Raw genomic sequence first — 16,872 nt, 5'->3', positions numbered from 1 at the left:
ACAGAGTTACACAAATATCACGCATTCTTTCCAGCAAACGAGATGGACAAGACGCCTACTGGCTTTCAATCATTATTTAATAACATGTCGACGAGTGACACCAAAAATTATGCATTATTTCTTAAATAAATTCGTTCGGCATTTACTGCACAATTCCCTGAATCACGGAACACAAGCCTAGAATGTGCACGAACTAGCTTATTTATTCCAATACAAAAGAATAATGTTGATTGGAATCACGCATGAATACTCTAAATACTATGAATTCAAACATATTTGTGAAATTACGACGAATTATTGTATTTACTACCACACAAACTGCTCATTAAATCATACGCCCCTTACTTTCAATGGGAAAACATTGTTTATTTTCATTCGTGTACGCCCCGAGCACAGAATAAATAAGGACATCAGAAGCGAACTAGCGAGTCGGCGCCTTTGATGTCAGCGAACTCGGGCGCTGATTGGCTAGTTATGTCCGCCATATTGTAACTGCGTTCCCGAGGTAAATATGTTTTTTCGTTGCGATTGAGATAATTAAAAACAATTTCATAAACACGCCGAAGCTTACGGTTCGTAATAGAAAAACGTTTTTTAAGGAAATGATAAAATTTTGATCTTAAACTTGTTATTTTATTAACCTGCGTAGCTGATGCTGACTGGTTATTTTACCCGAATAATCACCTGTTCTGATGGAAGACAAGTCCTTTTTATCTATTAAATGTGGTTTTGCACGAGTAATAGTGTTTGTTTTTTTGGGTGGTTGCAATAGTTGTGCAGTGCGCGACAGGTATTTTATTGTTAATATGTCCATTTACGAAGTGTAGGATTTCGAGAAAATAAGACATAAAATGCTACTAATTTATTAATACGTATTCAAAATTCATCAGAAATTTTAATGGTAAACGCATATATATAGAAATGCATGTTTTAGTTTGGCAACAGAACACATGTTCGTGATTCAAGGTTAGCACTGCTATAAATGAGTTATGCATTTAAGTCGTTTGTTTATAGTAAATGTAGGCCTACTAATTAGTTTAGTGGTATTTATATAGTAGATATCACGCAGCTTCGTATTGAAAGTGTAAGTTATAATAAATGATTGGCTTGATGAAACCCTACTATAGGAAAACTGGCATATGCTGTTTTCACAACATAAAAATGAGATAAACATAAGTAGGCCTACTTACATTGCAAATTAATAAAAAGGTATTTGTCCATTTCTTCGTGATCCAATCACATCAGTTTGATATAGGTAACCAATTTGTGTACCAAGTGTAGGCCTCTGTTACAAAAGTCTCACGAAAGACTTAAAACTAAAGAAAAGTCCTCACATTTTGGCAATTAAAAAAGCTTCCAACAGCAGAATTCTTTCCAATACCTACCTTATTTATTTTCATAGAATGTCTTGAATATAATTACATGCTTACAGGAACTGTACAGGTAAGATTCTTAGGGTGGATGTGGGGAGGATAGGGAGTTTTTTTTAGTTCAGATAGTTACACAAATAATTTACTGATTAATTTTTATTTATTTATTAATCCTAAATTCATCTCTGGGCTGTTTTACATTTGGTACATGTTATAAATACAAGATACATGGTAATAACATTACATTATGTTAATACAATCCAATTAATAACATTACATTATGCAAATACAACACAATTACAAGAGTACTTGAGAAATTATAGGTATATCAGTTTTCTCTAGTTTTACATAATTTGTATATTACTTAAGGGAAGCCAGGGTAATAAGAGAAATTTTTTTTATTAGATTTAGTTTTATTCATATGTCTATGATAAAATTTTACATTCACAATTTAAAGTGAAATAATATTTTTTTTTAAATTTTATATCATCTTATGTATTCTTAAACCAGGGGCGGCTCTAGGAAGGCTTTTCGGTGGGGGCTATCGTAGCAATACAAATGAAGTTGTAAAAAATTATTTTTAACATACCACCAGTTGGCCATTAAATATTTACAAATTTATAGTCTCAAATATTGAACTTAACATACTTTTATACACATTTTCAAACAAGTAAATGTAACACAGGGCACATGAATGTAAATGTTGGTGATATGACATACTCTAAAATAAAGAATATAAAAAGGACACAAACAAATAAATATTTACAAATATCTACCTATGTGATAACATTGAAACAACAAGGAAACTGAATAAGTAATTCATTTACATTAGACGACAAAATCTAATCTTCTTTTACCTTTCTTGGCAAATCTTTCAATAATATTATCAATATTTATCGAAATGTCTCTGTGTATATGAAGAAGGCATAGTCCATTAAGTCTTTCTTCTAGAATTCTTGATCTCAGCCATGTTTTTGACCTTCGAAGTGTTGAGAACGACCTTTCTGCAGTAGCTACACTAATTGGTAATGTCACTAAAATTTTTAGTAGCTTAAATATTGTAGGAAACATTTCCTCTTCACACTTCAAAATAGCTTCCATTGCAGTTTTCGGTACTTCTACTTCGTCTGATGCCTTAAGCTCACGAAACCACTTGGCCTCCCATACACAGACTTCACCTTCAAGCTTCGCAAACAAAACACTTTCTTGATTATCCTGAATAAAAGAAAAACGAGAAGCAATAGCTTTTAGTCGCTCTCTGAAATCAACATCTTTACTTCTATTGAGAAGAATATGTGGTACCAGCAAACGAATGTCAAATGATTTCAAACAGTCTTCTGAAAAACGGGACTTCATATCGATGAGTATAAAAACCAACATGGAATTATAAATGGCTCTGTAGTAACATTCTGCATCATCAGTATCATAGTTCTCTCTATGTATCTGTTTTGCAGTTGTCCGAGGTTTTCTTATTTCTACATCGAGTTTTGAAGCCAAGGTTTTTGCTTCAGAAAACACTACATGAAAAGTATTGTCACTGTTTTCTCTCCTAGTCTTGAGAACAGATAAAGTATCCCTAACAGCATTTGAAGCTTCGTGCATATCAAGTGATTCTGCTTGAAGGAGGGTACTCAATGGAAGTGTAATCTTCAAAACATCCAGGAGAGAGAGCATTGCTAGGATAAATTCACTGGTTAGTAAGGAATTAAGTAGAGTTAATGCTTTTGAGGCCGATTTCGAGTCTTGCCATGATGTTATAGCAGAGAGTGCCTTCACAATACTAGGTAAATGCTCGCGAAACTGGAGTAACGAAGTGTGTCTTTCAACCCACCTGGTCTCACATAAGCTGGCAATATTTGAGGACGAAAATTTCCTTAAAACCTTGTGTCTTTTGGCAGATTGGTTGAAGAAAGAAATGCATGTTTTTATTATGGAAACAGTATTGCGAATTGATGACACTTTGGATGATTGGGAAATTGAGTTGTTTAGACAATGGTTTTGACACGAACATCTGGTGGCATTTTTCGTAACTCCCATTATTTCTGTAACTGCACCTGAACTTTCAGAAACCATTACACTGCAACTGTCTGTAGAAATACCAACACAAAGACGTGGATCTAGATCGCTATCTGATAGCATCTGTACGACAAGTTTTCCTATAGATTTGCCTGTTAGACGTGGTTCAAGTATAACCTCACTTTTACAATCAGAACCAATTTCTTTGTTTTCTCCTATGTGTTGACAATTTCCATCTATTGCTTTATAGGCATCAATAAACATTATAAAGTCTTCAATGATAGTCATTTCATAAAAATACCTGACACTAAGACTTAGTTGCTCAATGTGTGCTACATCTGTAGTTTCATCAAATATAATTGCATAGAACCCAGCTTTTTTTATTCTGCCTAAAATAATTGATTGAATTTCATCACCACAACATTCTATCAGCTCATTCTGAGTATTTTTCCCAATGTAAGTTGCTCTAGATGATGCACAAGAGAGATGGTTCTCCAACTCTTTGTCACCTGATGCTACTTTGAATCTTAATAATTCCCTGAAATTACCCTCATTGTTTGCTGGTGTACAATCATCCAGTAGGACACCATCATCTCTGTGCCCTCGTAGGGGTATATTCTGGCGACCACAAAAGATTATGGTTTCAATAATAGGTCGCAATCTAGCTCGATTTTCATTTACTTGTTGAAGACGTTGAGAATTAATCAGGTTAATGACTTCAAACTCAGGATTATGGTAGGATTGTAGGAATCGTTTACCCGCAATGACATTCTGGTTATGATATTCAGTTTTATCATGAACTTCCAAATCACCATCTTTTCCAGTCAGCTTTGAAAATTTGGTAAGTGGCTCCGTCACCAACTTCCCTAGTTTCATACCGTTATTGTGACCAGCAGCATGGGCAGAGAAGAGAGAACAGTACACACAAAATAGTCCTTTCTTTGCATGTGAGAAAACCACCCAATGAAACATATCAATATGTTTTTTGGACAAATACCTCTTATATTCTCTACATTTCTCTTTTTTAACAGAAAAAGGAAATGAGTAGTCGCAAGGTGGAGTCCAATGATTTTCCAGCAACTGGCATTTTGTGTAGTCACTTATAAGGGTTCCTACCCCTATGTGTAGCCCTACATCATTTTGGTGGGAAGGATGATTAACTGAATTATAATTTACTGAACCTGATTCACTCGCACCTACATTGCAGTCAACAGCTTCAGCACAATCCACTGAAGACCCATTGAATCGTGCAATGGCTCCTTGTTGCTCTTGAGCATCCATGGCATCTCTTTGCTCACTTCCTGAATTAGCTGCTGCTTGTGTTGATAATTCTTGTGGTTGTTGACTCGTTGAAGATGAGGCTCTTGAAAAATATGACTCAATATTTTTGGTAAAGCCCAATGAGCCAAGCTTAGGCCTTTTTGGTACTTTTGCCTGTGAAAAAAATGTATAAATTAATTTAAATATTTTATGCTTTCAAAAGAAAGTTAAAACATGTTAAATACAGAACATTTGCTAATTATTGCGGGACAGAAATTTAATGGGTAGCAGGGAATGGAAATACAAGTAAATTTTCAAAGAAGAATAAAAAAGGAAATGCAACTTTACAATTTTTTAAGCGCGAATAGTAGAATGCAAACTTGATTTTCATACGAATATGGGCACTACATCTACATCATTGGCTGAGAGGGAGCGCAGACGCAGCGCAGTGACGTCACACGCTCTGCGGGAAGCACACGACAAGCGGAGTGCAGACGTTTAGAGTTAGTTAGACATGTGTACTAGCAATCAGCGGTCACTCTTCGTGGTGTGGACAGTCGCTAATGAAGCCGTATTCCTATTCGGAATACTTCTTTTGTGAAAACGCTCTTTGTAAATGCGCTGCAATATTTTTTTTTCGCCTCTACATACCTCTAGCCCATTAGCATTATCAGCCACCTCTGTGAATGAAAGTTCGCCATGTTATTACTGTTACCCGAATATGTAAGCGCAACACCGTATTCACTAACAGTCAAAACTGCGCTCTTCGCCCAAAGCCGAATGTTTAAACCTACTACGTTACTTAACAAAAACTGCTTGTTTTGGCATACCCTAACGTACATTAAATTTGTGCCCTGCATAAACCGAACACGCTATATAAGTTTTCAAAAAATATATAAATTTTCTAAAATTGATGTTTTATGGCAGTTGTGAACTCGAAATAGATACACCAATTTTTGTAGTTTCTTAATTAATATATTACTCTTATTTTTCTCTAAGGGGAGCTTTGAGGGGTGACAATCTGGCTATTTTCACGTGTTTTATCGTCCAAGGGGTCCTATTGTTACTACTCTAAGAGCGGCGCTAAGTTTTACGTTTGTGCCTTGTGCCCGACCATGCATAACATAATGCCTTTGACGATTCGATTTATTCTGTAAGTTGATGTTCGTGCTGTGCGTTAAAATGTTCTCGAGCAGACAGTCTTCGCGCCACAGTCGCAACTCGGCAGTTGGCCGGACTGTCACTAAAAGTATTTATAAACAATCGATGTAATCAGTTATTTTGGTTTATTAAGGGGTATCCACCTACTTCATTTTTGTGGTTTAATTTACGATCTGTCATTAAATATTTGCTACCTTTTATAAGTAAATTATATAATTAATTCTTAAGAAAAGAAATAACAATAGTGTTTTCCTAAAAGTGATGATGGATATAAGTATGACCAATTTTTAAGAGCAATAAATAACAAATGTCTGAGTCGGAAAATATAATTTTCAAATATATAAAAATGCAATTGCTCAGAGAGGGAAGGGGCTAATTAATGTCACGATCCTTCCAGTTTCAAGAGGAATAAAACAACTCATTTATAATAAAATTTGAAAGACGACTTTCATGGTCGATACAGTTTGGACGTTATTATTTTCTTATCACTATTTATAGTTCTAAAGACCTGGTAATCATTGGTCATTTAGGTTTGGCTTTGAAAAAAATTACGATAAATTACAGCTACTAAAACTAGGACTTATTTACATTAAGTAGACCACAGTTATTAATGCTTGAGAAATTAAAATGGCAAAAAACACAATCTCTTTCCTGATCTTCTCGTATGTGCCGGCTTTATAACCACACACAATAAAAGTAGTCTAAATTGTTACTTTCATCTAATATTTTATTGATTATATATTTCACTAAAGAAAAGCTTTACAATTCAAGTAATTTGGTAGCTACTAATAAATAGAATTTTTCCTTTTCCAAAATTTATCAAGTCAGATATTAAAACAACATTTTCACACCACGGTGGGAAAACTTATCTTAAATTAGGAAAATATTTGTGAGTCCCTCAGCATACATACAAATGACACAAATGTCAGGAAACTGTGAATCGTCTTACATTTGATTATTTGAGTTTTTAATTTTTTTTACCAAATATTTAAAATCCATATCATGCCATTAAATTATTTTCTCGAAATTATCTTTGTCGTCTTGCTTGTTTTGGTTGTACATTTTCGTCAGACTTGCATGTAAAAAGAAGGAAAAAAGGCAGCTTCTGAGCTTATCTCAAACAATTCTCAGTCTTTATAGAATATATTTAGCAAAATTTGAATTTAATATGTGGGGGGAAAAAAGCAAAAAAATCATTCAGTGTTTCAAAAACTCTTTTTTAAACCTATATTTTTATTTATTATTTATGACCTTGTTTTGCGCTTTATATTCACCTCATAATAATTGCAAATATAAATTTTGTTTTCAACGGTATTACAAACTGGAAAAAGAGTTTCCGTTTGAAACAGTGAATTCTACGAAAATATAACAGTAAACTTTAATAGATAACACGATTTTAGGTAGATTTCGAAGACAGACTACCTCTTGTAGCCGTTACCATGGTGCGAATAATAATAATAAAATAATTTTTTTTTACTTGTGTTCATGTGTAATTCGCTTACAATATAATACACTAACCACCTCATGTTGACTTTGGATTATAATACTTACAACTGTATAGCGTTACTTCGCAGTAAAGGACAAAGTTGTCTTATGAGAGTCAATTTAAAAGTACTTGTCAAATTGTCAAAACACGAAGCAAGAATGAGGTGTGAAGCGATGAGAATGAAGAGACTTACGTCGCACAGCTATGCAGAGAGTCTTCACGACTTGGCTGCCAAAATTTTACTCATAAATTGACACATTTCGGGGGTTGGAATCGATCCCATGACCATCACCACATAAGTGTGAACTTTAACGATTACGGCAACCAAGTACGATTGGATGGAGAAGTGATAAAATAGGAGTAACTCGAGAAAACTCGTTGGCTTACGGCAATGTGAACCTTTCAAACTTGAGAAAATACGTGTTTAACCTTGTGGCAACCAAATTTAAATATTTAGGGTAAGAGGCATGTCATTTGATCACACTCAAAATCCTTGAACTCTTAACACTGAAGCCAAATGCTGTTGCTGGCAATATTTGATTTTTAACATTTACAAGATGCCACCAAACATAGTCCTGAAATTTAACACAGCAATGTTTTATAGCAGATATATAAATAAGTACTCACCATTTCGTAGAAAATATCAAATGATTAAGTGAGAGAAATTCATTGTTGTTAGTTCTTGATCGACCACAAGCACACCAGTTCTGTAAAAAAACTAGATAGTTTGTCACGGTCCGCAGCACAGCAAGGCACAGCTTGGACAATACTGAGTACTGAGAAGTTCTGGCAACAACTGAACAAAGTGTGCCACTGTAGCGAGTGCCCCTACTTCCCCTTCACGAAGGTTTGGCCCTTCCCGTGCGGGTGCAATAAAACTGTCAGCTTCAGGCCATTTATGGACCCCCCCCCCTCCATTGTAGTAAATGCCTTCCCACTCCAGACCAAAATTCCACTGCATTTTCAGCTTTCTGTCACATTTCAGGGGCTCTTTGTGCCCTCTGCGACCGCGTGGGTTGAGACTTCCTGCTACCTGCTACCTACTAGGCTTGCTAGCCTACACGCTGACAGTGAAGTGGTACCCTATATTTACTAGGGTAATTCAAATTTCCAAGACCAACTTCTAGATTGGTTTGTTTTAATATATTGAGAAAGTTATAATGAAAGGGAATAAAAGTAAACACTCTTAAACAAAAATAATGTCTCGGGTCTCGGGGGGGGGGGCTATCGCCCCTTGAGCCCCCCCTCTGGAGCCGCGCCTGCCTTAAACCCTATGAGAGGGAATAAGAGACATACTTTTCACTGCCAACTGTATAATAATAAAAACGTAGCAAATAAAATGGACATTTGTAAAAATCTTGCACAAGGACTTTTCCATAAAAAAATTAAAAGTCAAAATTACTGCTAAGAAAATAACTGTAAACAAAAATACCAACACAAACTGAATTACCACTGTTGATGCAGTAACAGATAAAGTGCAACAATCACTTGGCATAAATGCAGAAACTACATAAATATAGGGTACCATGTTTACATATTTATATACTATGAAGATGCTCAACTAATAGATTTAACTGTGCTTTGCTACTAGTGTTCAAAATTTTAAAGACAAAACGTATCTCATGAGAATCTAACAATGATGCAATACAATAGAATACAGTAGAGTAACAGAAATTGGATTAACCAGAGAAAAATTAACTGTACTGTAATTTGCACTGTTTGCCATATACCTGTAATCCAAGAGTACACACACACACACACACACACACACACACACACACACACACACACACACACACACACACACACACTTGTTGAAGCACAATTACCTGTGTAAAACTTTATTGGCTTTCCTGTTTCTTCTCTTCTGAAGTCGTTCGAAATATATTTCTCTGTTGTACAGTTTCACAGAATGGTATATCTTCATTCTTAAAAATAGCTTCATAGTAAATAATTATGGAAAACTGGGGCAAGGATGGCAGAAGTCAACAAGCTCAAATGCTTGTAAAATTGTTGTGTGCAATTACATGTGTCTTATGTTTCTCAAACAACAGCTGGAACAATTCATCAAGTTTAACAATGAAACTAACAAAATCTTCACAAGGCATCATGAAAGCTCCAAAATCTCCACGATTACTTTAATATGCTCTGAAATAACCTAACAACTGTGAACTGTCAGTGAGAATGGCATTAGCACGTGCATAGTTTTCACATATGTACTCCACAAGAATGTCGAATGAGAGCTTTAGACATAAGATAGCCACTAATGTAAACTAACGCATTCTGCTCTGGAACATTCAGATGGCGGTAATCTTGAGCATTAACACAACAAACACTTGGTGACACTTCTTTTCTTAGCTTGCCTCCGGTTGTTCGAACTATTAAATGCTGAACAGTACGTTGTCCCGCGAGGCTATTTACGTTTTTACATTCTTCCAAGAATCAAGTCATTAAAAAAATTTGAATGGAAATTCTTGCAGACATATTTACTTGCCTACGAATCTTAGTAGTAAATCCGATTGCACAAAATCACCACAATACTATTCCAAAACAATCTGTCGCTCTTATACACTAAGCACACGAATACGTTGGAAACGCTGTTAGAACATGGCGGCCGTCCACGCGGTCGAGTTCGTGATTGGCCAGTGGAGTTCGCTTCTGATATCCCTTATTTATTCTGTGCCCCGAGAGCATCAGATTGCTGGTACGCACTAACCAAGGATTAAACCACATTTTGTCGCTTCTGTTACCAATTGTTTATTCTGTGACAAAGTTTTGCGAACTTTCAAAACAACATAGATAAATGCACATCATTAAACTAACAATAAAAAATATTTACCAATGTCGCCAACAGTAGCGAAACCAAAATTCCTCTTCTTTGCTTTTCAAAGAGTATGAAATACAAATAACTTAGTACATATTTAAAAACTTCATAACCTATGCAACAAATTAACTTTTTTCATTATTTTGTTCCTATTCACCCCATTTGACGGTATATTAGGGTAAAGGCGCCAAATATGAGACACTTTTTTTTTAAAAAATTATAAAAAAATATATTTTACATTATAATATTTTTAACAAAAAATACACATATTCTGTAAGCCCTTTAATAACACGATGTGCACTTAAAAATTAAATCATTTACATATTTCAATGTAATTTTTTGTTATTTTTTTAATTATGACATTTTGAACTAATTTTTAATAGGTTCATAATATGAGACCCTACATTTTTTGCTTTACATAAACCATATTTACTTCACAATTCGACAATGTTTACCTGCATTACCTTCAAAAATAAACACTTCGTGTTTAAACATATTTGGAAATTTTTTAAGGCAGTTGGGGCAAATAAATTGGTCATCAGCACCACAGTTCTGATGAGCCCACATACAGCACTTTCTATGCTGACACCATTCTTCACCACTTTTGTCCATCGACCACAAACCAGCACACAATATACACTCTGCATCATTGTCGTCCATATCATCCATCCCATCGGAGCTGTCTTCCAACGAAAAATAATCCGATAAATCATCCGATTCTGATGACTCCAACTGTGTGGCTCGTTTTGTTGACAGACTTAGGCCTATCCTGGCATTTGTTAGTGGTCTTTACTGTTGAGGTGAAAAGTTCCTTTGTGACAACATTCTTTTTTTTTTTCCTTTACCTCTACCTCTAGCAATACTTTCATTTAGTTGGTATTTGTAAGGTGTTAATGTGATGACTTTTGCAGTGCCTCTTCTACTTGAAATTGGCCCCTCTGTAGGAAAATATGGCAAAGGAATAATGTCCCCCGGAGAAACCATTTTTTTGCTATGCGACTTCTTGTCCTCTCGATTGGTTATGGCAGAATATTTATTCTGATGTGCTGAACTTGTTTAAGGAGTGGCCTGTAACATAGAACTTGTTGAAGCAATAGTAGGCCTATTTGGCGCTGAGTTTGTAGGAGGACCAGTATGTTGTGTTGACATTGCAGTTGGATCAGGCTGTGGTGCTGACCCGTTCGGACTAGGTTGTTCTGCAGTTGTTGAGGGAAAAGCTTGTAATGATAAAGTAATTGGCCTATCAGTAGAAGCATGAAGAGGAAAGTCGTGATCTCTGAAAACATGCCGGTTCAGCGGGAACAAACCTGTTTTTCTAAAATAATTCACAGATCCTTCCATTGTTGCTGTTTTTGTGTAGGCCGCATTAAAAAACTTCGCAACACGTGTCAGTCTTAGAAGAGAAGGATGGGGTTTGTCGCACCTGTCGTTTTGCTTGAGATAATTTTCTACTTCCCTCGCATAATAGGATTTCAATGGGAACATAAACCCAACATCAAGCGGCTGCATTTTATGCGACGCATGTGGAGGCAAGCATATGATAGTTACATTATTCTCTTTTGCCTTCTTTATGACATTTATGTTTCTAGTGTGTGCATTATGTCCATCTAAAACTAACAAAACTGGGACTTCAGCACTTGGACATGTGAAAGCTACAAAGTGGGCAAACCACTGTGTAAAAATTTCTGCTTTTATCCATCCAGATTGGCTGTATGCACCAATTGAACCAGATGGTGCACCATCCATGAGATTATCGTTTTCTTTTTTCGTGGCCACACAAACATTGGTGGTACGTAGGTGCCAGTCGCATTCATACAAACAACTGCCGTAATCAGTGCTCCTCGCTCGCCTGATGTTATTATACCTACATTTTTCTTTCCTTTCACACTTATTGTTTTACTATGTTTATACTGCACAACAGATACGTCTGTCTCGTCAACATTAAATACTCTATGAGGCCGGTTATGAATTTTTTCCAACTCAGGTTCGTAAAGATAAAACATTTCCCACACTCTCAGGATTAAAACCTTTTACTCTATCCAGGGATGTCCATTCTGGGCTTATAACTGAAAGATTAGGGTGTCGTTAAAAACCTCTAAGTCACTTCTTTCCAGCAGAATGATTGTTATCAGAAAAAGACCCCGTGTGGTGTACAGGTTCGACTATCACCCCAGCCGACCCGTGCTTGTCGTACGAGGCGACTAATCGGGATGCGTTCGGGACGTGCAATGTGTTCGGACCTTCACCTCATGTTTCCTTTTTCTTCTCTATCTCGTCATCTTTCTCTTTTCACCTCACCAGGTCCCGTCATACCTATTCTTTCCTCAGCATCGTCTCAGGCCAGGGCGATGTATTCCTTCCTAATGAGGGCCTCTCCTCGCAGTTGAGTGCTGCCTCCAACTTGTGTGACCACACGTGGTGCCTTTGCTAGTGACGGTTTAGTGAACCCTTCTCACTGTCCCAGCAAGCAATTTTAGGTGTGGAGCCCGTATCCATGCACATGTACACCCACGTAGCACCACTAGCGCCGCACTGGGGGGGGGGGGTGGGGCCGACCTGCCCCCACAGCCATACCTGCTGGGGCGATGTGTTACCGCTGTGCAGGGGGGGGGGGCGGTGTAATCAACCACAAGTCCCCTGAAATGGCACCTAGGGTGACCTCTATAGTGGGGAGCCTGGGAGGTTTTCCCAGGTAGGGGAATAAAACCGGCCTTGCCCCGGAAGTACGACTTGTCGTCGGTTTGGCCCGGTGCACATGCTAATGTGCTACTGGGCCAGTGATTCACAGTGAATAGCGGTGAAGGGTAGCTGCTCCTATGTACAGCTTAGGCCTGTGGGAGGTTGGTCCCCCTCCCAACGGCACAAACCGTGGGTTGTTCCAACTGCTGGCTTCTTTTCTCTCACCCTCCGAGCGGCAGGCTTACGCCGACAGTCCTATTAGGGGGGACACCCACCATGGCTTCTAAAAGCACTCAGGGTGACACCGTAAACAGCCACAACAAAATATTAAGGAAAAACGACACAAGCGATTCTTTGGACAGCGACACGGGCAAATCCACCTCGACTGATGTAAAGCTACCCACCCCTCGTTTTTTGGTTATCCAGGGTCTCGAGGGGCACACCTTTCAAAAGGTGTCCCCCTTTGAACTGCAGAGAGTGGTTGATGGTGCAGCTGGTGGATCCGTCAAAGACTGCAAAAGGATTAATGACCGAAAGGACATCCTGTTGGAGACATCAAATGCCGCCCAGACGCGTGGGCTGCTAGCAATGAAAATGTTCAACGGGGCGACCGTCAAGTTCCCCGTTGAGGTCAAGCCCCACGTGTCGCTGAACACGTACAAGGGCGTCATTTGGTGTCCAGACCTGCTCGATGTACCTGATACAGAACTCTTGAACGAATTGTCACCCCAGTATGTAGTCCATGTTCGCAGAGTATTTAAAAAATCTGATGGTGTTCTGTCTTCTACAGCTACTCTTATCCTTACATTCGGTATCCGGGACCTCCCTCCTACCTTAAAGGTAGGCTACATTAATGTAAGGGTTAAACAGTTTGTTCCGTCTCCGCACCGCAGCTACAACTGCCAGAAATACGGTCACTCTTCCGCCCATTGTAAGAACCCTGCGGTTTGCCCGAAGTGCTCTGAACCACAGCATCCTTCTGATTCGCCTCAATGCAGCAAACCACTGAATTGTGTCAACTGCAATCAAGGACACCCAGTATGGTCTAAGGAATACCCAGTCTTCCGAGACGAACAGGCTATCCAAAAGCTGCGAGTGGAAGAAAAGATAACTTTTTTCGATGCGCGTAGGAAGTTTCAGTCACTTCGTGGCCCCCAGCCATCAGTGCCGTTTAACAAGGTAGTAGCCTCCCGCCCACTGACGAAAGACGTGTTCGCGCAGACTTCCGACGTGGGAACACAGACTGATCCACTAACAGTTTCACCAAAGACTACTCCCCCGAACGCCAGGACAGCAACAGTCAGCACACAGTGCGACCTGTCTACTAATCAGGAAAAGTGGACCACCACAAAGGCTACAACAGGAAAGTCTTAACCGAAGCGGGTTGGAAATGGAAAGGTTACAACTCCTCCCACTTCACCCGGTACCAGTGCAGGTGAACGGGAGGCGACCCGCTGCTCGCAATCCCGCCAACCTACCCCTTCGACTTCTGAAGTTGAGACAGCGATGGTATCTGACGACATCCCTTTTGAGGAGACAGACACTGAATCAAATGCATTTATACCAGTACTCAACAGACATAAGGGGAAAATGAAATCAAATAAGTAACCTCCGACCCCCCTTCAATATGTTTATGACTCTTCTCCAATGGAATTGCAGAGGGTACTTCTGCAACCTCACTGAACTGCACCTGCTTCTCGCCTCGCGGACACCCTTGCTTACCTGCTTGCAAGAGACTCATTTCCGTCCTACTGACTCACCCTCTATTAGAGGGCATACATTCTATCACGTGGACTACCTGCAGGCTGACCAAGCATGCTGCGGCGTGAGTATCATTGCACGGGACACACAATTTATGAAGCAATTCCTCTCCGTTCCCCAATTCAGGCAGTGGCGGTTCGCAGCTACATTGGCATCTTGATCACGGTGTGCTGCGTGTACATACCCCCCACCCAAAGCTTACGTCGTGCTGAATTTGAAGATCTTCTCTCGCAGCTACCACCACCGTTCATTGTTATTGGTGTTTTCAATGCACACAATGAGCTGTGAGGCTCCTCACGTCGGGACAGCAGAGGCCGTGTGATCGAGGGAATTTTGACAGGTGGCAACCTGGTCCTGTTAAACACCGGTTCTGCTACTCATTTTACCTCTCACACTGGCTCTTCCACCTGCATTGACTTGCCTTTCTGTAGTCCTGCTTTGATCACCCATTTTGTTGGGTCTGTTCACAACGACCTCTGTGGAAGTGATCACTACCCGATCTTTCTGGAGACCCTGACGAATAACTCACCACACCTTCCGTCTCGATGGGTGATTAAGAAAGCGGACTGGGAAAAATTCCGTGATAACCTCCATGTGCCCACCACCCTCAATCCAGATGTGGACATTGCAGTGGAGCAATTCACCACAATGTTGGTATCTGCGGGAGATATATCCATCCCTAAATCTTCGGCCATCAGTCGGCGTCGCACACCCTGGTGGAATGACCAGTGTCGTGATGCTATCCGTGCCAGACGGCTAGCACTCCGACGGTTTACGGTCCGACCGACACAACAGCGCTTTGAAGAATTCCGCATTTGCATGGCACGAGCACGACGTACCATTCGTGAGAGCAGACGCAATTCCTGGAGAGAGTTTATTACACAATTAAATGTTTATTCCACAAGTCAGCACATTTGGGCCACTATTCGGAAGTTAAATGGACACAATACCTCCACCTACATCCCTTATCTCCGAATACATGGTTCTCTTGTGCTAAATGAAATGGACATAGCCAACCAACTCGGCCATGCCTTTTCCGCAGTTTCGAACAGTGCGCGGTATCCTCCCGCCTTCCAAAACCTCAAAGCGCGTCACGAGGGTGCCGTAGTGGACTTCCGTTCCTCTAGCGAGGACGACTATAACCTCCCATTCATGCTCACAGAGCTGGAGAAGGCACTGTTTCACTCGAGGCAGTCATCGGCTGGCCCAGACGGTCTACATTACTCAATGTTGAAGAATATGTCGGAGACAGGAAAGGGTGCTTTATTACAATTATTTAATAACATTTGGATATCCGGGACTTTCCCCTCCGCCTGGTGTACATCGATTTTGGTACCTATTTTAAAGCCAGGGAAGGACAAATCTGAGGCATCCAACTACCGCCCTATCTCACTTACCAGTTGCATATGCAAGACTATGGAGAGAATGGTGAATTCCCGCCTGGTGTATTGCCTTGAGGCGTGGCGGCTCCTCTCACCTCTCCTCTCACCTCTCCAATGTGGCTTCAGGCGTAATCGCTCGACTGTCGACTACCTTGTGGGCTTGGAAGCACTGGTACAGGACGCCTTCCTTCACAGACAGCACGTTATCGCTGTCTTCTTTGACCTTGAAAAGGCTTACGACACAACATGGCGGTTTAGTATTTTTCAACAACTGTATGACTGGGGCCTTCGAGGCTATCTCCCTCTTTTTATCTCACGTTTTATGCAAGATCGTTTCTTTCAGGTTCGTAATGACACTACTCTCTCCTGTGTGTACGTACAGGAGAACGGTGTTGCACAGGGAAGTGGGCTGAGCATCACCCTCTTTGCAGTGGCCATCAACAACATTGTGTCTGCCGTCCGCCCTCCAGTGCAATGTGCTTTGTACGTGTATTATTTGGCCATCTTTTGCCGCTCAGCCACGTTCGCCATGGCTGAGCGACAAATCCAGCTTGCGGTGCGACGGCTGGAGAGCTGGGAGGACTCTAAAGGCTACAGGTTTTCCCCTGCCAAGACTCAGGTGATGCATTTCTCCCGAAAGCGCAGTTTCTTCCCTGCCCCTGCGATTCAACAATATGGCTCAGTACTACCGGTCCCTTGTACGGTAAAATTTCTGGGACTCATGTTTGATCACAAACTGACTTGGTTGCCTCACATTAAAGACCTGAAAGTTCGTTGTGGCAAAGGGCTCAACCTCCTTAAATTGGCGAGTAGTGGAGATTGGGGCGCGGACCGAATGACCCTGCTTCGTTTGTATCACGCTCTGATCCGGAGTAAGCTCGACTATGGATGTGTGGCATACTCTTCGGCACGGCCGTCTGTGTTAAAGCAGTT

General features: G+C 39.9%; 1 protein-coding gene across 1 annotated transcript; it reads right to left on the bottom strand.

Moving 5' to 3' along the window:
• Positions 1 to 1,762: 1,762 nt before the first annotated feature.
• LOC134527766 (52 kDa repressor of the inhibitor of the protein kinase-like) lies at positions 1,763 to 8,200 on the bottom strand. The gene is made up of 2 exons (XM_063360697.1): positions 7,921 to 8,200; positions 1,763 to 4,820 (listed from the first exon to the last, which is right to left on the bottom strand). Exons 1-2 carry the CDS (start codon positions 7,921 to 7,923, stop codon positions 2,199 to 2,201), a joined length of 2,625 nt encoding a protein of 874 aa, XP_063216767.1. The 5' UTR covers positions 7,924 to 8,200; the 3' UTR covers positions 1,763 to 2,198.
• Positions 8,201 to 16,872: the final 8,672 nt, after the last annotated feature.

The sequence above is a fragment of the Bacillus rossius genome, chromosome 1 (assembly GCF_032445375.1).
Source record: "Bacillus rossius redtenbacheri isolate Brsri chromosome 1, Brsri_v3, whole genome shotgun sequence".
NCBI classification, from domain to species: Eukaryota; Metazoa; Arthropoda; class Insecta; order Phasmatodea; family Bacillidae; genus Bacillus; species Bacillus rossius.
Note: the sequence above shows the minus strand (reverse complement) of the source record. Positions and strands in the feature narration are given on the sequence as shown.